The 23,688-nt window shown below is 38.7% G+C and overlaps 1 protein-coding gene across 1 annotated transcript in view; it reads right to left on the bottom strand.

The window, feature by feature from the left end:
- The window catches only part of CNTN3 (contactin 3), a 382,508-nt gene that overhangs the window by 279,440 nt on the left and 79,380 nt on the right, over nucleotides 1–23,688 (bottom strand). Inside the window, exon 2 of the mRNA XM_070455661.1 lies at nucleotides 150–284. Coding sequence (XP_070311762.1) covers nucleotides 150–204 — 55 coding nt within the window. The 5' untranslated portion in view covers nucleotides 205–284. The remainder of the gene's footprint in view (nucleotides 1–149; nucleotides 285–23,688) is intronic.

The following is a 23,688-nucleotide window of genomic DNA, read 5'->3' as shown; positions in this document are numbered from 1 at the left end:
AAGCAAAACAAGACTCCATTTATTAGAAAAGTAGTATTTGTTTCTCAGAAAAAAAGATTTGTACAGTATTGTTCAACATTTAAAAATTATTTAACATATGACTCAAGCATAGTTCTAACTTCAACTTAGAAAATACAGTTTATTATTACCTCCTAGGCAGCCAATGAATGAAAGGAGGATCAAATGCTTCCATGACAACAACATCTTTAACTTCCAAAAGCAAGAGTAACTCTTGTCCAGTTTCTGATGAATAGAATGTTTAGTCTTCGGGTAAATCCTTTAATCTGTAAAATATATATACAAAGAAGTCAGACTTAAAAAAAAAGAATTGCTTTAAATTGTAGATTTTCTTCTCATAAAACTGTACCATTCACAACACCCAAAATCCCCAAATGAAATGAATCTTTTTGGTGCAAATAAAGATGTATGGTATGTAGATACTTAAAAAACTCTTTATGTCACTGATAGGCATACAGAGGAAGCTTCACAAAATTAGAAATGTCCAACAAAACTAAAATATTAAATATTAAAACTTTGCTAGATAGTAATCATAACAAATAAAATATGGCTTTGAAATTAAAATTTTTCTCATTTTCTCTCATAATAATAATTTTGGTTAGACTAAATGAGTCAAATCAGCAGATATCTTGAAGGACTGCTTTTCATAGTCTCTTAATCCTTCCTAAGACATATAAATTATAAATAACATCGCCAACGTTCATCCTGAACCTTTTTTTCAGGAACAACTGTAGAAAGTCCTCAATTACATAAGCTTCATAAAAGAGATAAAAATGCTAACAATGAAAATTGTTCAGTCAGATAATCTTGCAAATGGAACTACCTTATTTTTGGCTTTCTTGAATTTTCATAAACTTGACTGTGCTGGCTGAGAGTAGATAATTATGTGGATATCCTGTGTCATTTTTTGTGGCTATCTGAAACTACCTCAACTGCATGGTTAATGATCAAGTAGGCTAGACGCACACGCGCATAAAATCAGAAAATCACTTTTTGATTGCTGAAACTCAAATGGTTCCACACAGGAGAATTAACGACTTTAATGTCAGTCATTTTAGCAGAGAATGTGTGTAACTTTCAGTCAGCAGCTGCTATGGATTGGGCTATCTTAGTTGTTGCTAAGAAAGGAGAGCAATCTCAGTACTGCTTAGCTACAGGATCTTGCCATGACATGTGATGTATTCAGTTAGAATTAAGTGTGTCCCAAATGACAATTTCAAGAGTAAAAACATGATCTCTTGCAACTTACATACTTAAAACAAGTTATTAAATCAGTTACTGTTATATGATGTTGCTCTTGTTCATTACAATACAATTCTTGGGGGAGGCAGAGGGAGTAAGAGGTAAAACTGCAACCAGAATTCTGGGATTTAGGCATAACTTTGACTTTGCCTAAGGGAATCTGAGATAGAGGGAAATAAAATTGAGAACTACTCCTCTAAGAACTGCAGGTTGACAGATCCCACCATCATGGGATCTGTGACCATTTTTCACTATTAAGGCTCCCCTTAATGCAAACACTGCAAAACGAATTCAGGTGCAAGCAGTTTAGATGAGAGGTGAACAATAAAATCAGTCAGGACATGGAAAAGTGAAAGAGAAAGGAAGACAGACAATAAAGGGTAAGATGTGAGAGCTAAGCAGAGGCTATTCCTTCTGGGGAAACTCCGAAGTCCAGCTTGTGTAGAACATATGCCTCAGAGTAATGACAGAGGTACACTTGAGTTGTCCAGGTATTCTTGCCAAGGGGCAAGGGAGCTGGGGTATTTATACGCCAACTCCCAGGAGTCACTGTTTGGAGGCTGTTTTCAGGGAGTATTAATGACCCAGCACTTAGCCTCTCAAAGGGGTGGCAAAATGGCTCTAGAAGCAAAAAAAAAAAAAAAAAAAGCCATTAGTTCCAATCAAAAAAGGCATTAGGTGGCAACTGGAAGTGATGTGTGTACTGAAGTGAAAAAGGAAAGAGAATATGAATGAGTCACATGTGGTGTCTGTCACACTGTGCATATGAAGCTGAGATGTTTTGAAGCTATTTTCAATAGCATTCAGTTCCAAGAGACTTATGCCCAAAATCATGAAATGATTTAAGTATAGAAGGAAGGACACATATTCTACCTCATTCAATCATTGCTTCTCAAAGCTTTCCAGTGGTTGATTTCCCCCACCTGGACCAAAGGGTTTCAGTTACCTAGCCTGCCTTCCTTTTTTCTGTTCAATCAGTAAGATATTAAAAAAAAAAAAAACTTAATATATTATTTACTTATTTGACTGTGCTGGGTCTTAGTTGCAGCTTTCGAGATCTTTAGTTCTGAAATGTGGGATCTAGTTCCCTGACCAGAGATTGAACCCAGGCCTCCTGCATTGGGAGCAGAGTCTTAGCCACTGGACCACCAGGGAAGTCCCTATATTTATTTTCAGCCATTAACATGAATAAAATAACTTAAATGATTCTACATTACACTTAAATATGACAGCCTTGCACGAGTCCCGTGGACTGCAAGGAGATGAAATCAGTCAGTCCTAAAGGAAATCAGTGCTGAATATTCATTGGAAGGGCTGATGCTGAAACTAAAGCCCCAATACTTGGCACACCTAATGTGAAGAGCTGACTCATTAGCAAAGACTGTGATGCTGGGAAAGACCGAAGGCAGGAGGAGAAGGGGATGGCAGAGGACAAGATGGTTGGACAGCCTCACTGATTCAATGGACCTAAGTTTGGGCAAGCTCCAAGAGATGGTGATGGACAGGGAAGCCTGGTATGCTACAGTCAACGGGGTTGCAAAGAGCTGGACACAACTGAATGACTGAACAACAACAACCATGCATGTGAGGATACTATAGTGTATATGTCACTCATCTCACAATTGCTGCGCTATACAAATATATACCCAGTAGAAAACTGAAAAAAAATAACATTTCAAATAAATACCATGACAGTTATTCATAAAAGGCATTGGAAACATTAAATGCAATCATATGATACATGAAATGTCAAATATTCATCAAAAGCTAGGGAACAGTTGCAAGGAATATTAAAGTCTGGGGACAACAGTTAAGTCTCAAACACAGGAAAGCCTTGAGGAGTCTAACAATGATTGAAATAATACTTCCTTCTTTGAGAAGTCAAAGCTATCCAGCTTATACATTAAATGTACTTTAAAAAGAATTTGTTAATAACAAAACAGTAGACTTAAAAAGAACAGATTGTTGGAATTTTCAAGAAAAAAACAAGGATATATTTTAGCAGAAGATCCTGTGGAAACATTATCACAATCATTAAAATGCATCCAAATAAATATGAGGCTTTGCTCTGTGGTCTACAGAGAGCAAAATATATGCTCTACATGCTAATATGGCAATGGGAAAACAAAATATTATAAATGCTTATAAATGGGATTAAGAGAAAATTACTAGACTGAAGTGTCTCTGAAGGTAGGACCACAGCTTATCCACCACTGACTGTTACAATGTTCCCAACACCCTGTACATTATTGTAGGCTTTTAAGTAATTTTTCTTGCTGAGCTTTAAGGAAAATGAATAAATCAGCTCTGAAGATTAAATCATTTCACTGGACACCAAGTGAGTGAGAAGCATTTCTACTGGAAAGAAAAGATAAATAACAGCATGGGATACAGCCACCACTACTTAAAAATTTATTTCAGAAAATTGTTCAAGCAGGCATTAAGAATATGGCCACTTTAAAAAAAAATGTTATCTACTCAACAATGCATCCCACAAGTAACATGCATTATCAGTCGCATTTGCAAAATATAAACATGCTCAAAGAAGTTCTAAAGTCTTTTTGAGAATTCATTCATTCAATAAATATTTACCTCCTATCAGGTGTTGAAATTTTAATACTGGAGGAAGGTGGAGATGGGACCGTCAGTTAACTGATGACCCCTGCCCTCCTGGATTATACAAACTAATGGGAGTGACATATGATTCAATTACTTACAAAGTTTATTTGTAAACTGAACACTGTGAAAGATATTGTGAAAGGTACAATGTGAAGAGACAGGAGTTTCTAATGAAAACCTCAGTGAGAATAACCTTCATCAGGAAGGTCAGGGGAAGCTCCTCTGAAGAAGTGAAAGGAAATGGAAGAAAAGAAAATATGATATGATATAATCAGATTGTGTATGTACTGCAAGGTGAAGACAGAAAGAAATTTTCCAGGTATACACAAAGACTTAGTATGGCCTTCAGTTGGTAAGCAGGCTGGTGAGGAGCCATTGTCGGGACCCTTTCCCATCAACTATCACCTTGCCTCCTAGGCTGGACCAGGACCCCAGCCCACAAACCAAGATGCATGACCTAAAAAACTAATGACTGGCTCAGCAGGGGGCTTCCAGAATCCTGCTTTAGTCCGTTTCTCTCCCAATTGGCCAGTGTCCATGCCCTGTTGCTGCTTAAACACTCTGGCAATCGACTCTCACTGTAAAGGATAGAATGTGCAAAGGCCCTGGGGCTTCAGTGTTCATGACTTATAAGAACAGAAAGAAGACTGACAAGATGGAATGCAGATGGCCAAGTTCACTGTAGGGTGAGACAGCAGATATATAATAAGGGTCAAGCTTCTGTGTCTGGCTAAGAATATTAGTATCAAGATAAAGCTCTTAGAATACAAGATACAATTTTAACCAGGAGTTAACATGATCAGATTTATAGTGAACATTTGAATCAGACAGATTATAATCTGTATCAGGCTTAAAAGGGTAAAAAGATAATATATTTTGCAAGACACCAATTTCATTCTTACAAATTCATAGAAATCAGAAACTAGACCACACTAACCAAACTATCTGATTTAAGAGAAGAAATAAGTATATTCCATTATTCTTATATAAGCTCACATACACACATAGGCACATACTGTATAAAGTTTGAGGATAAAAAGAAACCTCATTCAAGAATATTATTTTTAAAAATTATGTTGCTCATTTTTAATCATTGCTAAAGTGGGGCACTGACTTTATAAATAATGAAGGTAATTAATACAATCATGACCTGACTTGTCAGTGCTGCCAAGTATTGTCACAGAGAGAAGGGTCATACAAAAGCTCATTTCCCTTCTGAAATCACCACGCCAAAATAAACACAAAGGAAGCTAATAAACCAAGACAAATACAAATCAAAATGTCATCTGCTACAATAAAAACATTCCACCAGTCACAGAAATGTTTTAAATCAAGGAAAAAAATAGATACCCTTTAGAATTTTTCTGTTAACAGACATTTGCATCTGGCGGCTAAAGCTTAATACATTCATAACACGTTTCTCATGGTGGTATTTAAAAAGCCCCCCAAATTCATACATATTAACAATGGCACTATCTATTCTCAATCTCAGCTGAGTTAAAAATACTAGACCTTGGACTTAAAAACAAAAAATGCCCTAAATAGTTGTTCCTGAATGCTCTAGAGGAAGAGACCATTTGTGACTTTTGTCATACACTTTACAAAATTGCTACTAAGCTTGTGGATCATGAAATACTGATATGTATCTGATAATATTAAATGCATACACACACTTTGAATGCAGTCTTAACAAATGCTCAGTTAAGTTTCTTCATGTAGTGGAAAAGTTTTGGTGTGAGAATTACTTGACTCATTTCTATCAGAATAATAGATACTTAACGATTATTCTCCTTTTCAAAGAGACAAACCCAATAGCAATTTTGTTGAGAAACATTACTTAACACATTTCTCACATCTAAAAAGAATCACCTCCAACTCTGATGTTCAAGAAAAAAAATCTATTCAAGAATATACATTATTTCCAACCCATAACAAAAGCCCCCACAAAAAAATCTTGAGCAGATTACAGACGTTTAGCAAATCAAAATGTTTAATCATTAACTACATAAAAGTCTGATGAATATGGTGTTTTATTTTGAGTCTTATAGAGAAATTACTTCACCATTGTGGTATGCAACATACTACCACAGTAGTGAGCTAATAAATGAGTTTACTACTTGGTAAGATTGCATATCATGCCAGTTCAGAAATCAGGCTTCAAACACCACTTGGTTTTCATTCATACTCATTCATTCATTCATAATCTCTACATCTTCCAAAAATGTAGTTGATCCACTCTGCATGCACAACCTCTTTCCTGCTAAAATTGAACAAGCAGAGGATGAAATTTACATGAACACTGGGCTCCAAGTCCAAGATTCTTGACAACTCCACATACATACTCACTATAATTTCTAAGTGTGCAGCAGCTAAGAACTGAGGGGAATATAATAAGCCCAGCTTGATATTATCTTCACACCAACAGTTCTGTGCTTACAGAAGTACAATCAGCAAATAAGGCAAATGACAACTGCAAGCTCCCTCCTGTTAAGAACACTTACAGCCCATTATCATCCTTCCCCTGACCCTCAAAACTTTCAACACCTTCCATCATAGTTAGAGAGACTACGGCTTTTCTCTCCAACTAGACTACAATCTGCAAAAAACAGTGATTCATTACTTTCTGTAGGTTAAGGTATCTTTTGAGAAATAAATCAAATCTATGGACCCACTTACCTCTCTATTACAAATACAGATAGACTGACATAAGATAACTTATGTTTTGTACACAATTTGTTTTATTACACTGGAATTTTTTTCTTTTACATTGATGTTACATGTCTGTGTGTGTTGTGTATACCTTTACATGTTTATATTTATTACATAGAGGTGAGGTGTGTATGTGTATGAATGTGTACATGTGCACATGTGTGTGTATGCTTTTTGCAGATTTATTTCTTTTCTTTTTTCATGCAGAAATCAATGAAAAATAAATCAAAACAGAGGTTAATATAAAACATGAATGTTGGAAAGAAAAAAAATGTTAAAAAATAAAGGCTCTTGAAAAGGCTACTGTTGAAAAGCTTGACAAGCTGAAATCATGAAAGTCTTTGAGATGGAGAGGTATCTTATCTCTCACATCCAGTTAATTTTTTTGTTTGATCTTTTAGCAATCAGTGTACACAGGCAGTAGCGAATCAGAGCTCTTTTTGTGCACATTGCAGTAGATTAATCAGCTATATAAAAATACTACTGGAACACTCTGAGACACCTCTTGTTGACTTCAGAGCCTCTTTTTACTTTGTCCTCAACTCAAAGATGTCTTCTCTGGCAACTCAAGAGATCTCTCTATCCTTAACTCAAAGACAGTTTCATTGATACCACCTCAGGAAAAAAAAAATACAATTCCATTTTTCAGGTGGTTGCAGAAATTTCATCCAAGTGCAAGCTAAAGAGGACACAGCTACCAAATCATGCCAAGCTATAGAAATTTCTGCTTCAAAATATTAGACACAGTGTTGATACTCCTATGGATACTTGACAGAGGGTTTACTTCAATTTTTGGCTTTACTATAAGTCTCAAAATAATGTGGCCATTTCCATGGCACAATGTTTTACAAACATCTCTCCAATCGGGGTGGCATGCAGCAATGACCCTTGAAGACTGTTGTGTTACGGAGCAAGTCCAAGTTTCAATAAAGTTACAGCATCTTCTAATGGAACTTTCATCCCTGAAAAAGACTGGCACACTCATGTTCTTCCAAGGTAATCGGAGTGAAGGTGTTCGTGTGGGGATTTTTTTTAATTTAATGCAAACTAGTACAGACACTATGGAGAACACATGTGGTCCCCATCCCGATCCCCCCTCCCGCCTCCCTCCCCATCCCATCCCTCTGGGTCTTCCCAGTGCACCAGCCATGAGCACTTGTCTCATGCATCCAACCTGGGCTGGTGCCCACATGTAACTCCATGGCTGATTCATGTCAATGTATGGCAAAAACCACTACAATATAGTAAAGTAATTAGCCTCCAACTAATAAAAATAAATGAAAATAAATAAATAAATAAATTTAATTCTTCCAGTGAAAGAAACCTTGCCCTAAGAAAGGGCCTTAGACTTCTGGGTCCTACCCCATTTAACGGTAACAGGAAAACCAAATAACAAGCAAATTCTGTGGTATATACTTATCCTTGACATTTCCCAAATTAAACAAGAAACAAAACGAACAAAGACAAATTTCTGTAATTATAAACACTGCATGAGTTTTCTTCACTTCTTACTGGATGGAAAATTACTGCAGACCTCATGACGTGGTGATGAGGAGCAATGGATCCTTCTTAAGTCTACCCCACAACATTCATTGCCACTATATATTTATTTAGAACTTAAAAATAGCTTAATAATCACATGATACAAACGTTTTTCTACAGGTTTCTAAGTATCAGAAAGGAAGATGAATTGTGATAGAATAATCACTATGTTTTATTGTTTGTAACTTGCCAAATTTTTTTTATACATTAACTCTTCATCCTCACAACAATCCATGAGGTTCATTCTATTACTACCCACATTCTTCAGGTAAAGAAAGAAAGACAAACATGGGTTAAGACATTTATTCAAGATAAATGAAGACAGACCCTTTGTATGTTCAATTTTTTCACACAATATGTAGCAAATGGAATATTTAAGCAATCTGATTGATAGGGAAACATAAAGTATAACCTAATCTTTTGTATACCTTTAAAAGCTTCTATTAATATGGTTGGAAGTTGCAACTAGTGTGATAACTGATAATACATTAAATTTCATTTAATTTCATTCAGTTCAGTTCAGTCACTCAGTTGTGTCCGACTCTTCGCAACCCCATGAACCGCAGCACACCAGGCCTCCCTGTCCATCACCAACTCCTGGAGTCCACCCAAACGCATGTCCACTGAGTTGGTGATGCAGTCCAACCATCTCATCCTCTGTTGTCCCCTTCTCCTCCTGCCCTCAATCTTTCTCAGCATCAGGGTCTTTTCAAATGAGTCAGCTCTTTGCATCAGGTGGCCAAAGTATTGGAGTTTCAGTTTCAATATCAGTCCTACCAATGAACACCCAGGACTGTTAATTCCATTACATTTTAACAAATTAAACTTCTTTTATAAAGGGAAAGCACTCGACAATTTAAATGAATAATCCTTCTGCTTGATTTCAAGCATATACACTGCAATCATGTATCATCCCTATTGGAGCAAAGAATCAAAAAGAATGCAGCAACTCTATTTGGGATTAAACCAAGAAATCTGAAAGACACACGAAGCCACAAATAGAAGATTCAACACAAAGTGTGATAAATACCATGCTTTTTTATGGAGACAAACATATATACCTATATACATTTACAAGCACAAAGAACAATTCGAAAGAATATTGTTGCCGGGGGTGGGGAGAACTGTGCACTTCAGAACAGAAAACAGACAAAATCCTTTTCTCTCTACATTCTACATATATTTTAAATTTTATACAATGTCCACATATTGATTTCTCAAAACACTACCAAACATTTTGAACAGGGAAAAAAATACTCCTTTAACATCACAACTGGTTCCAAAATATGCAAATAATTCTTCTGTGGGGACTGAGGAGAAAGGAGTCAAGAGGCTGCAAGGGGCTTAAAAAGTACTTTCTGGCCCAGATGAAGCAGTACTCAGTGGGCAGTCCAATTCTGACATGGCCATTCTCTTTTTTTATCTTGTAATTTTGAACGGAGAATAATCTTGGTGAAAAAACACACATTCACTGAGTGCTTTTACAGCATGTCAAGTACAGGCACAGACAGAATATTTTAAAATAAATCATCATCTTTGACCTCCAGGTACTCACAGTCTCAAGAAGCAAACTGACCCAGAAATATTTTAACACAAACTTCAGACCAGAGGAGAGAGGCTTGTAACAGGATGTTAACGGGAAGTTTCTTCTCCAGTTGCCAAGACACAGCAGGTGTTATATCCTAAAGGTAAGGGGGGTGCCGGAACACAAGGAGGAACCCATTTTCAGAGGAAATACTGCAAAACCATCTGTCTGCCTTGGAGACCCTCGCTCACATCAGAGGTGTTTGCAGACTGAGGGGAGGATTTGAAAAAAAGCTCCTTTGGAGAGAAATTGTGTGAGTTCCACTGATTCAGGGGGAAAAGGAGGGTATTCCTCTAAACCTGCTGAGGGGGGACATGCTCTAAGGAGACCACAGCGAGCTGCGTTTGAGGGATGCAGGGGCAGAGCGCCACAGTAAGGAAAAAGACTAGGCTAAGCAGAAGATTGCAATTATGGAGAGGGGGTCCTCAGAGACATTAAGGGCACAGAACGCATGGTGTGTTCTGTAAGCCAGACACACACCCCACACCTGGGAGTGCCCGGGGGGACACAGCTGTCAATCATCCAGAGCAAGAGACCCACTGTGGGAGGCGGGAGGAGCATGGGAAAGCCTTCAGAGGGAAAGCAGGGCATCTAAGGAAAGAACCGCTAAAAGAAAAACCAGTTCTACGTTCTTGGTTAGTCCTTGATCGTGATCCTAGCTCATGGCAATGCAATCAATCAGGTTAAACGTGCAGTCCCCCTTCTCTTCTTTTGCAACACAGTAAGCAGAACGGGAAACAAGTTAGGGGCAGAAGGTGTAGACATATTAGGTGAGAAAATAGGCTAAAACATTCTTTCTCTAATTGCAGACTTCCCCCCTCCAGCAGTGAAGCACTGGGGAGGGAGATTTGTTTTATCTTTAAGGGAAGTTCTAAGTTGTAATGATTATACAGGACAAAACATTACATTTTTTTTTAATTGAAATGATGTCAGATACCTAAAGCATCATCAAAGATGGAGTGGACAAGGCTACTTGGGTTTTATTCCAGGGGCAAGCCAGGAACCAAGAAAAGAAACCCACAGAGAGAATCTAAGAGCACAAAGAGAGACAACAAAGTTGTCTGAGGGTCACAGCTGATGAGCTGTATTTCTTTAGGTACAGCTGTAGATAAGAAGTAGGGATGGTGGTTAGAAAATAGGAAGACTTCACAATATTGGTGGCATCTGAGGTAATTCTCTAAAGAAGAGTGAGGGCTTATCTAAGAGGAAAGGAAGGAGATGAGTACAAGGAAGTGAACAGCATTGGCAAAATCTAACACCATAGATTAGACTCATGGGCGTGAGAGAAGTGGCTGATGGAAAATCCAGAGAGCACTGGGCTGAGACAGCACAATGAAGAAGTGCAGTGTTTAGGACATGAGCAGAAGAAGATCAAATTCTTGAGGATGAAAGAAAAGGAACATGCCTAGAGGTCCAATGCAACTCAAGTGTGCCTGGGTTCGGAAAGCTAAGGGTGCGTGCAGAGCGTTTTGTTTTCCAAGGGGCTGATGGACATCACAGAAAGAAATAGGTCGCTTGGGGCTAGGAGTAGAACAGACGTGACTGAAAATAGGCAGGGAGGTTCTTTCCAGGATGATGAAAGTATTTTAAAACTGGTTTATAGAAATGACTGCACAACTCTGCAAATTTACTAAAATCACTGAGTTGCACAATAATATGAGTGCAATTTATGGCATGTGAACTTTACCTCAATAAAGCTATTTTTTTTAAAAAAGCAGAAATAAAAAGAGAATGAAAGCAAGAAAAAACTAGAAGGAGAGACACAGGCGGGAAAGAGAGGCTATAAATTAAGGTCTCCTAATGCCTCTGGTGATGTCATTGTGTCCAGTTTCAGCTGAGTCCTGGAGCAGCATCAGCCTCACTGCGGTGGGCAGAAGTGTGAACAGAGGGTGAGGGAGTGGAAATAGCTGGAATCAGCTGCTCTTTCAATAATTCAGAATGAGAGAGATGGGACTGCGGTTGGAGATGGCCGGAGGGTCGGTCGATAGAGAGTCAATGAAGGATATTTTTAAGTTGAAAAATTCTTGAGCATATTTATAGACTGAGGAGAAGAATTTAAACTACAGAAATGAAAGGTATAATTTACTAGAGGAGAGACTCTTCTGAAGTGAACTTGCATGGAAATGACTGTGCCTCAGCCAAAATCACATGAGCAAGATTCAGAGTAGATGCTGAAAAGGAAAGAGGAGTGATGATTCACCACTATTCAGTGACCAAGAGGTGAACTTCTGGAGCAGAGACCCTTTCTGGAGCATTTCAGGCTCATCTCTGTGGTTTCTTTTATCAGTGTCTCCAGGGGGTGCAGAGCATGCCTCAGACTAAACATTCTAAGTGAACAGTCTCAAAGCACTGAGGTTCACTGAGGCACACTAGTACCCAAACATGATATTAATACAGAACCTGACCCAGGGATCCAACTCGGGTCTCCTGCACTGCAGGAGGATTCTTTACAGTCTCAGCCACCAGGGAAGCCCCTTCACTTTCCAGAGAATCCCTTCATTCCTCAACGACCCAAACCACAATTCCAGCAGGAGCTCTAGGTAGGTGAAATAGTAAACCCTTAACGTATGTCAGGTAAGACTCTGGGTGGTTCATAAATATAAACTCATGTAATATCACAAAGGGGCTGTCACCCATCCCCATTTTACAGATGAGGGAACTAAGGTAGAGAAGAGTTAAGCAAAGTGCCAAGTTTCATACATGTGATCCTTCCTGAATCTGGTATCTCTAAGTCAATCCCTAGCAGTGATGATTCGGCCTGATGGATTCCTCATTTACCTAAAACACAGGCAGAATGTGGTTCTCTGAAGTTTTGTTTCCCTGCTCAAAGCCCAGTTAGACATATATACAAGGTGGGCACAGGCTCTAGGGCAGTGGTTCGCAACCAGGAGTGACTGTGTCCCCGGCAGGGGACATCATCGGTCCCCATGTGAGGAGGTTTTCAGCTGTCACCGCTGGGAAGGGAAGGGGTGGGCATGTACCAGCTGCCTGGGTCGGACTACAATTCTAAGGTACACAGCCAAGTCCCTACAACAAAGAATTATCCACCCTGGAATGTCAATCGTCGCAAAATCAGAAACCTAACTTTACAGCCATCTGGCAGCAGAAGAGTTTAAAACCAGCATCTGTTCAGCCTGGCTACTTACTGTTCACAAAACTTTACAGAATAAAGGTTACACTTCAACCTACACAGTCCTGTTCTCATATAACCATGAGCCTTGTGGGAAAACAGAATAAAAGATCTTGAAGGCCCTCCTACTTTGTCAAAAGATCTTTCTGTTACAAAAAAATCCCAATCACATACAAAGTAAAGTGAATAGGATAATAAACTCCCATAAACTCACCACCAATTTCAAACAAATATCAATAACCTGCCATTCTTGTTTCTTCTCTAGTTCCACTCACCCTACTCCCACCTGATTATCACTTTTTATTTAAGGTATAATTTGCATACATTAAAACCACTGTATAATTTTTTAATATGGAATCACTTTATTGTAAAATAAAACAAAGACCTTTCTAATGTAAATGAAACACATATACAGAGGCAAATTTATGTCTTCATAAATTACTGGACCACAAAACCTCCTGCATTTGCCCTCATTTTAAAAGCATCTGCCCTCCTCATTCTCTCCATCAGAAATGGATTCCACGACATCTATCTTCTAAGTCAGTGCTTTGCAAACTTCAGGTTGTATCCCATTTGGAGGACTAGGCACAGGGCTTTTAAAACATCTGTGTATTTACTATAGGGGCAAATGAGAGAACAGAAAAGAACAGAAATGATCAAAATGTACTAAATTTAAATAAGGACTGGAACTGGTTTGTATAAGGACACTATGGAAGGACGACATATTAAGCATTAAACTCTGAAATAACTAGTATTTCTTACTATGAATGGTGGTCAAAACAAGTTTAAAAACATGACAGGCAGAATTAACTGTGGTTATAAACACGGTGTATGTGTATATGTGTGTGTACATAGATGTGTGACATAAATATATCTGTATATACATACTCTGCTGTATAACTTCAGGCAAGTTACTTGTTACTTAAACCTCTTTTGTTTTTGAATTTTATAGCTGGAAAATGGTAGTGGCAAATATTCACATAATTGGTTTACTGTAAAAATTAAATATGATTGTGATTATATGATGAACCAACTCTTTGGTATGCCAGACATGATAGTTACTGCTATTACTTCAAAGATATTAAATATAACTGACACCTTCACTGAAATCAAAGACTGAAATAAAGTACTAACTCAAACATAGGTCTCTAACTCATTTTAAAGAGACATTAACACCTCATGGACTGCTTACATCTTTTTTTTTAAAACACTTGTTTTGCTTAACTGTGTTTTTTAAAATTGCTTTATCACAACGAAAGGAGTGATTTTGACACCTTTTGGAAATGCTAATCGTGGCTATGAATAGTTATCTACTTAGCATTCACACCTATTAGTGGCCGTATTTAGGTGTGTAAAACATCCACTCTATCAACACTGAAGTGTAAATCTAAACTGAAGCAAACTGTGATAGAAGCTTGAATTTACATCCATAGTATCATTTTCAGCTGAGGAGACAAAGGAAAAGCATCCTGGACCCCCTCCCCCACCGCAACAAACCTCTAGTTGTTATCACACAAATAAATAATGGTTCACATGAAGGCCGTAAACCACAAACTTACTGCCTATATGGAATAATCTGGAATGTACACACATAAAATCATAAGGAGGGGTGGAGCGGAGAACAAGAGTGCATGTGCTCATCTAACTCAGCCTCAGGGGCTGTCTGCTGGTGCAAAGAGAACCCCGGACAGAACTTTCAACAAAATCTCCTAGTTTTCAAATATTAGCAGGCAACTATTTAAAATCATCGCGTCAAAACATTTGTGTTGACCAAACAAAATATGTCTGCAATTTAGATACAATCCATCTTGAAACCTCCAACCAAAATGCATGCTCCTGATTAAAATTCTGAAAAGCATAATTGATCACTCTATTGCTTCCAGAGAAATATACAACACTGCATACTAAAAACACTGTAATATTTTTTTTTCTAACCAGGAATACATTTTTTTTTAATTTGTTTTATATTTCCACTGGGGAAAGTATAACAATGAAGAGGTTACATCTCCCCAACTTTCCAGAGCAGGAGATCTCTGTTATGTAGAAACTCTCCTGTTTTCTTCATTGAGATGGTTCTTGTTCATCCACTAATGACCTTAGGCCTAAGAACCAAAACTTTGCAAGAAAAGTTCAGAGTGTCCCAAAGACTGTGCCCTCAATGGAGATTTCCTTAGCTCTATGTACCCAGACTACCTCTGTCACAAGGAGACTCCTTTTTCTACCCAGATGCTCCACATAGATACTACCATTTCTATGCATGCCACCCAGGAAATCTTAGGAAAGCATTTGTAACCACTGGCAGGAAAAGTTTGAAGATCTTAATGAAGACTATGACCTGCAGCTAAGAGTTGATATAGTTTAGTTCACACAACAGTCATCACTGTGGTTTCATTTCCCCACATGGTTTGATTTAGGAGATGGAAGTGAATTTACCAAAAGGCTACATGCATATCTGTAGGTAAAGGTACAATCCTGAATACCAGTACTGCTTCTTCAGCACCGAGAATTCTGCCTGGAGGAATACATTTATAACACATATGCTTCTAGGAATGGACTTCTGAGATTTCTGGTTTGTTCAGAGCACAGATGCTTACTTCCTGTTCTCTCATTGTTCAGCCTCTCTGACTCTTGTGACCCCATGGATTGCAGCACCCCAGGTTTTCCTGTCCTTCACTATCTCCCACGGTTTGCTCAAGCTCATGTCCATTGAGTTGATGATGCCATACAACAATCCGTCTCATCTCATCCAACCATCTCTGTTGCTGCCTCTTCTCCTGCTCTCAGTCCTCCCAGCATCAGGGTCTTTCCCAATGAGTCGGCTCTTCGCATCAGGTGGCCAAAGTATTGAAGCTTCAACTTCAACATTAGTCCTTCCAATGAGTATTCAGCACCGATTTACTTTAGGATTGACTGGTTCTCTAGATCCTCCAGATAAAGCTGAATTATGTGGACATCTGAGGACACATTTCATTTTGTAGATCCTGAACAAATTCTGTTCACTGAATCCTCACATTTCAAAATAACAAGTGATAGTTTCCATGAACACATACACAATTTTTTTAATATCCGCATAATGTCAGGATATTAAAGAACAGGCAGACATTATAAGTTAGTGAAAATGCCAGGTGGGGATGGCATGGAGCTGCTGAAAAGCTAGCCAATAAAAAGGACAGCTGCTTCTCAGTTTTAGAAAATAGCTGCTAATCTTTTTGTTTTTTCATGTTGGTGATTCCTTATTTTTTTATTTTTTTTTTGAACATGGGGCTGCCCTAACGGAACTGTATATATGATGTGGCCTCTAGGCCAGGAATCTGAGGCCTCTGGATACAGTTACAGGGAAGAAAAAAAAAAAAGAACAATAACAAAAATCCTCTTAAGAGAGACATTCTTCACATAGAGATGAGCCCTGTTACACATACTGTCTGCCTAGCCATTTCTGTGCACATTCCCGCTGCATGTCCAAAAGCCTACCGCAGTGCTTGGTCCACAGAAGACACTCAAAACAATATGTGTGGAATTAACGAACGTCAGACTTAGGGCAGTAGCTGCCACACTTGGCTACACATCTGACCATCTGGGGGAGCTGTGTGGAAACGCTGATTCCCCTGGTCCCACTGCTCCAGAACTTCCAGGCACCAGGCCCAGAACTGCTTATTTGTTTGTTTCTTTTTAACTTCCCAAAGTAATTCTGCCACAGGGTCATCCATGCATACAGGAACCACCGCTTAGGACTCAGCGAGCCTCCAAATTCTAGCCCTAGTGTCAGAGACAAGACTGAAAGGTATCTTCAGTTCTGGGGCTGTTGTTAATATTCTTAACTTGCTTTGTTTTCCCCTGAATCTCCCCCCTTTTGCTAGCTCTGTGATTCTTTATCACAAGGAAGGAGGAGGCAGGAGAGAAAGTTAAAGTTGTCCTCCCAACAAACTGTTTCCAAAAGCACAAGCCGTTCCCAAGGAAATATTGAGAAGATTCAACAAAAGGATAGAAATACATGAATACCTTCCAGCTAAGGAGGTTTGGAAGTCCACAGGAGGGTGACTGGACTCAAGAGAGGAACAGTTACCCAGAGCTCTCAGGGAGATGAACTGGGAAAAGATTCTAAGAAACGGGAGCTGGGACAGGCAGCCTGACCAGAAGAGACAGTGGAGAGAGACAACCTCAATGGATAAGTGACCCGTGACCCATCCTTCCAAGCCTTGCTCATTCTCAGTTCACAAGTCACGGGCTCTGTGACGACTCTGGCAAATGTAAGAGGATGCCTGGAGAGGCAGAATGGAGTATGCCATTAAAAAGAAAGAAAAGCAAACAGTGAAGTTGAGTTACAACAATATAGGAAGTAGAGTTCTTTGTGGCATATGAACCTAGGGTGCAGGGGTAGGGAGAGTCAAGATTTCAACCCCTGAAGTGAAGAAGTGAAGTCACTCAGTTGTGTCCAACTCTTTGCGACCCCATGAACTGTAGCCCACCAGGCTCCTTCATCCATGGGATTTTCTAGGCAAGAGTACTGGAGTGGGCTGCCATTTCCTTCTCCAGGGATCAAACCCAGGTCTCCCGCATTGTGGGCAGACGCTTTACCGTTTGAACCACCAGGGAATCCCTATCAACCCCTAACACCTGTCTAAAATAGCCTTTTTATATAAACTCAGGGGTGATGCTTAGTTGAAAGGATTTTGCACAGATTAATTAGTAACTGTGAAACAATTTGACTGGTGCAATAAGAATGTTCCTTATTTTCGTTACGTAATCTACTAATTCTGCAGCTGGAAAGCAAAGTGATTAAGGTTTTAACACAAGCTACAAAAGCTGAGAAGGCTGAACTTCTGTGAAAGTTCTCTCCCCATGTATTCCTCCTGAGCCCAATTATCTGTAGGGTCAGACATTTATAATTTTATTTAGCAAAACTGGTGATCTGAAACATGGTTTCAAGGAACAACAAGAAAGATTCTGGTGTATCATAATAAAAACCTTTCTGTTTTATTTTCATTTGGGGGATGCTCTATTATATTGGGGCACATGTATTTGAATAGATAATGTTTACTGTCATTTGGACATTTTGAGAACTTATATATTTTGTGATATAAGGATATAAAGGATGTGTGGATACTCAGCTCCTTGGTAGATGGTGTTATTTTGTGTGAGAGCAGCTTCCCTGGGGCAGGAATGGTGGAAACAAATCAAAAACAAAGCTGCTGGCTCTACAGGGACTGGTTACTAAAAGACTGGAAATGGAAATGGCTAAAGATTTGCAGCCACAACCCAGACTCTCCAAGCCAGGTTCAATCAAGGTTGCTATTTAATTCAGGTGTCCACAGTACAGCCATGGCAGTTATATGTAGTTGCTGTGCATTCTGACAGGGAAATGCCACACCCTTCCTAATATTTTGACTATCACTCTTACTACATTAAAAAATAATTTAGTGGATTTTTTCACATTATATGGGAGTTTATAAATGATCTTTTCCTAATGTTTTAAAAAGAAAGCTGCCCGATAATTTCAATGCGCACCAAGATATTCGGCTGGCCAAAAAGTTAGTTTGGGTTTTTCATAAGATATTCCGGAAAATCCTGAATGAATATTTTGGTGAACCCAACATTTTCCTCTCAGTGCAGCATCTCCCATGGACATGGGCCTGACATAGAAGAAACACTGCCAAGCACAGGATGAACGGTAACAGTGAGCTCCAACTATTTAATGTGCCCTTTGGGGCAGGATTGTCAATTTGAAATTGCAGAATCCAATGTATTGTATTACTATTCAATACTGAATAGTGGTGCTGGGAGATGTTTTTATGTACTGACTGGCAAATACTGACAGTGACTCCTGTACTTAATGATTACATGTGCCTGGCACTGAGCTTATTTAACCCTCCCAGGGAAGGGCTTTGACTATTCCCATTTAGAGAGGAAAAACTAAGGCTTAAGAGAGTGAAGTAATATATCCATCATCACACAGCTACAGAAAAGTGGTTTGGAGTCCACTCCAGCGGAATTTTAAGACTGGGCTACTAAATTTCCACTTCCTGAAACAGCCATGTGTCTCTTTAAAGCATCTGTTCCTTCTGGGATAGAATGACAACAAAATCATAATTTAAGACATCATCCTCCAGGCAGTCGCTGCACAGATATTTCCGCTGTGGAACTCTGGTGCTGCTTGTTAGGTAATGGCTACCACTTCTTTATATTTTTCTATTTGAGTTCACTGACATGTTTGTACTTTCCTGGACCCTCTGTGACTCTGAGGAGGGGATGGGGGTGGTGGGTGAACTAAGATGGGAAAGAAGTAGGAATAAAGGAACATGCCAGTATGATGCAAAGCCCCTCACCACAGTCTAAACATCAAGGCTTTACTCCCCACTTCCACAATGTATTTGTTCAGAAAATAGTCTCCATTTTGCTTTAAGAGGTGACAGAATAATGACCTGGCAGAGAGCCTTCTAGAACCACACTACACATAAAATCCAGACCGGCATGACCTGTCACACCAGCATGTTCTATTAGCGAAGCTCATCTTCTACAAGGTTACCATTCTAGGGGACGAAGTTTCTAAGAACTAGGGAAGTGCGTGGCTAGCAAAACACTTCTCTCGCAGAGTTCTGGCAGCCATCCATGCTCCAAGAAGTAGATACCTGAAATAGAAAGCCAGCTTTCTGAACATCGTAATTCCTCTCTGGTTCCTATTTCTGCTAATACTTAGATTCCCCTCATTGGTTATTCAACAAAAGGGATGGGGGAATGGGGAAAGCTATGGATAAATAAACAGTAAGGAACAGTTTGGGGATTCCCCTTCATGTACAGCTTAACAGTTCATACTTTGATCCTTCAAAATGAGTTTATATGAACAGTGATTAGATCATAAATGATGCATCATTTTGCTTTTGACAGTTAGTATTTGTTTTCCAGTATTGTTATTTTCTTTATGTCCATCCTGTTTCTCCAAGCAGATGCTCACCTAAGTTTGCTGAGCACTTACTCCATGCCATGTTCTACAGAGAGTGTTTTATATAGATTTTATCAATTAAACTTCATACAAACACATAAGGCAGTCATTATTAGGGTCTTCCTTACACTAAGGAATTTGAATTTGAGCTTTGAGGAATTTAAGTTTGAGAGACTGAGCAATTTGCACTTGGCTAATTAGTGACGTAGCTGTTAGACAATCCCCAAAGTTCTATCTCACTCTCCCCACTCTTTAAACTGCCTCCTAGCCTGCCCAAGACCTTCTACTGCTTCTCTGTATCCAAACTACAAAATTAATCCCTAGGACAAAAAGGATACAAAGAATAAAGGGTATTGCCAAGTGGTTCTACTGAATCAAACAATAATAATTAAGCATTCACCTGTTTCATACGTGTGAAATGAAATGAAATTGGCTCAGTCATGTCCGACTCTTTGCAACCTCAAGGAAAAATTTATATGTGTGTATGACTATATATACACATATATACAGACAACTGGTACATATAATTTTTATATTTGCAATTATAACATATGGGTTGTCCTGTAGCCTACATTTTTCCATTTAAAATATTCAAAACTTTTGGTTTTAATTTAATAATATAAATTCACTGTGTAAAGTGTAGAATACGATGGAAAATTGCTTTTACTTTACATGTCAATTTACTCTTTGGCTATAGCTTTCTGTCAAACTATGTTAAAGGTGCTCAGACCGAACTTGAATTCACCTGAAAGGAAGGTCATGCCTCATTGCCAACGTACACCATGGGTTCAAGTGGAACCCAAGAGTTTAGTGCCAGGGATTTCTGTTGCTTGATATCAGTTAGAATTAGGGCTGTATTTGTAGCACATTCTAGCCTTCTCTAGGGTGAGGAGTGGATAAATGAAATACTACAATGTATGAATGTGCTCACTTGCTAAGTCATGTCCAACTTTTTGCAACACCTAGCCCACCAGGTTCCTCTATCCATGGAATTTTCTAGGCAAGAATACTGAAGTGGGTTGCCTTTTTCTTCTTCAGCAATCTACAAATATCCTCCTATAAATATGGTGACTCACCAAGGCCTTGGAATAAAGATGTATTTAAAGGTATTATTTAAAGAAGTGATCTTAGAATTCCCTAGCAGTCCAGTGGTTACGACTCAGTGCTGGGGCCTGAGTATAATCCCTGGCTGAGGAACTAAGATTCTGCAAGCCATATGGCACAGCCAAAAAAGAACAAATAAAAAAATAATGAAATGCTTTAGGGAAATCAACCTGGTAGTTACTTGCAAGATTATAATAAGATAAATCAGACCACTGAACCAGAAGATTACTGTGAGGCACAGTTTTTGAAGTCCATACATTTCAATCTACCCAAGAAAAAGCTTTGGGAATGTACATTTGAAAAAGTTCTTAATGCAATTCTGATCCAATAGCTACTTGAGAATCACTTATTTATCATTAATTATTCTTCTAAAATGCACTGAGCAATATTAGATAATATGATGAATCAGAAACAATGACTGTTCCAATTTGATACGTGTCAGTAGTTATCATATAATCTTGACTGTAGCTAGCAATTTAAATGTGTCAATCATATACACTGTTTAAATAGTGTGTGCAAGAGTCACTAATTTCAATTCTATTTATTTCTTTCTACTTATACAATTGCAAAAGTTGTTTGATGGCTTTATATATTCTTCATAAAATAAAAAGTACTGATTAAAAGAATACAGTTTCACTGATACGCAAGTTGACTTGATAGTTGAAAACAGTATATTAAGTTTCATAGTATTCAACAGGCAGAAAACACACAATGTATGGAAAACTGGGGCACATTTCTCAACACAAAAAGAGCATGTGGGCATTTAAGATGACAATGTTATCAGACGAAAAGTTTAAAATAACAATTTATTGCCTGGGAGCAATGAACTCTAGTGGTAACAGGTCTGAGAATACTTCAAAACTGATGTTGTAAAGCTAAGAATGTGGAATTAATACTCCTGGCAAAGAGTTGGTTATGACACATTGTTTTTCTACAAGAAGTAGCTAAATTCAAAACAGTCTGAGATCCAAAAGGGACAGTATAAAAAATTCATTCACAGGAAATATGAATTAATCTGAATAAACTAAAAGATTTTTCAGGTCTAGTAATATAAATTGCTGTGATCCACACAGTCAAAGGCTTTGGCATAGTCAACAAAGCAGAAGTAGATGTTTTTCTGGAACTCTCTTGCTTTTTCAATGATCTAGCAGATGTTGGCAATTTGATCTCTGGTTCCTCTGCCTTTTCCAAATCCAGCTTGAACATCTGGAAGTTCATGGTTCACATACTCTTGAAGGCCTGGCTTGGAGAATTTTGAGCATTACTTTGCTAGCATCTGAGATGAGTGCAATTGTGTGGTAGTTTGAGCATTCTTTGGCATTGCCTTTCTTTGGGATTGGAATGAAGACTAACCTTTTCCAGTCCTATGGCCACTGTTGACTTTTCCAAACTTGCTGGCATATTGAGTGCAGCACTTTCACAGCATCATCTTTTAGGATTTGAAATAGCTCAACTGGCATTCCATCAACTTCAATAGCTTTGTTCGTATTGATGCTTCCAAAGGCCCACTTGACTTCACATTCCAGGATGTCTAGTTCTAGGTGAGTGATCACTCCATCATGATTATCAGGGTCATGAAATCTTTTTTGCATAGTTCTTCTGTGTATTCTTGCCACCTCCTCTTAATATCTTCTGCTTCTGTTAGGTCCATATAATTTCTGTCCTTTATTGTGCCCATCTTCGCATGAAATGTTCCCTTGATATCTCTAATTTTCTTGAAGAGATCTCTAGTTCTTCCCATTCTGTTATTTTCCTCAATTTCTTTGCACTGATCACTGAGGAAGGCTTTCTTAACTCTCCTTGCTATTCTTTGGAATTCTCCATTCAAATGGGAATATCTTTCTTCTTCTCCTTTGCCTTTCGCTTCTCTTCTCTTCATAGCTCTTTGTAAGGCCTCCTCAGACAACCATGCAATTCTTCAAGAGAAGGGAATACCAGACCATCTGACCTGCCTCCTGAGATATCTGGATGCAGGTCAAGAAGCAACAGTTAGAACTGGACATGGAACAACAGACTGGTTCCAAATCAGGAAAGGAGTACGTCAAGGCTGTATATTGTCACCCTGCTTATTTAACTTATACGCAGAGTACATCCTAAGGAATGCTGGACTGGATGAATCACAAGCTGGAATCAAGATTGCCGTGATGTCAGTAACATCAGATATGCAGATGACACTACCCTTATGGCAGAAAGCAAAGAACTAAAGAGTCTCTTGATGAAAGTGAAAGAGGAGAGTGAAAAAATTAGCTTAAAAATCAACATTCAGAAAACTAAGATCATGGTATCTGGTCCCATCACTTTATGGCAAATAGATGGGGAAACAGTGGAAACAGCGAGAGACTTTATTTTGGGGGGCTCCAAAATCACTGCAGATGGTGACTGCGCCATGAAATTAAAAGACACTTGCTCCTTGGAAGAAAAGTTATGACCAAACTGGACAACAAATTAAAAAGCAGAGACATTACTTTGCCAACAAAAGTATATCTAGTCAAAGCTATGATTTTTTCAGTAGTCATGTCTGGATGTGAGAGTTGGACTATAAAGAAAGCTGAGCACTGAAGAACTGATGCTTTTGAACTGTGGTATTGGAGAAGACTCTTGAGAGTCCCTTAGACTACAAGGATATCCAACCAGTCCATCCTAAAGGAAATCAGTCTTGAATATTCATTGGAAGGACTGATGCTGGAGATGAAACTCCAATACTTTGGCTACCTAATGTGAAGAACTGACTAATCTGAAAAGACCCTGATGCTGGGAAAGACTGAAGGCAGGCAGAGAAGGGGAAAACAGAGGATGAGATGG

This window comes from Odocoileus virginianus, chromosome 26 (genome assembly GCF_023699985.2).
Source record: "Odocoileus virginianus isolate 20LAN1187 ecotype Illinois chromosome 26, Ovbor_1.2, whole genome shotgun sequence".
In the NCBI taxonomy this organism is placed as follows: Eukaryota; Metazoa; Chordata; class Mammalia; order Artiodactyla; family Cervidae; genus Odocoileus; species Odocoileus virginianus.
Note: the sequence above shows the minus strand (reverse complement) of the source record. Positions and strands in the feature narration are given on the sequence as shown.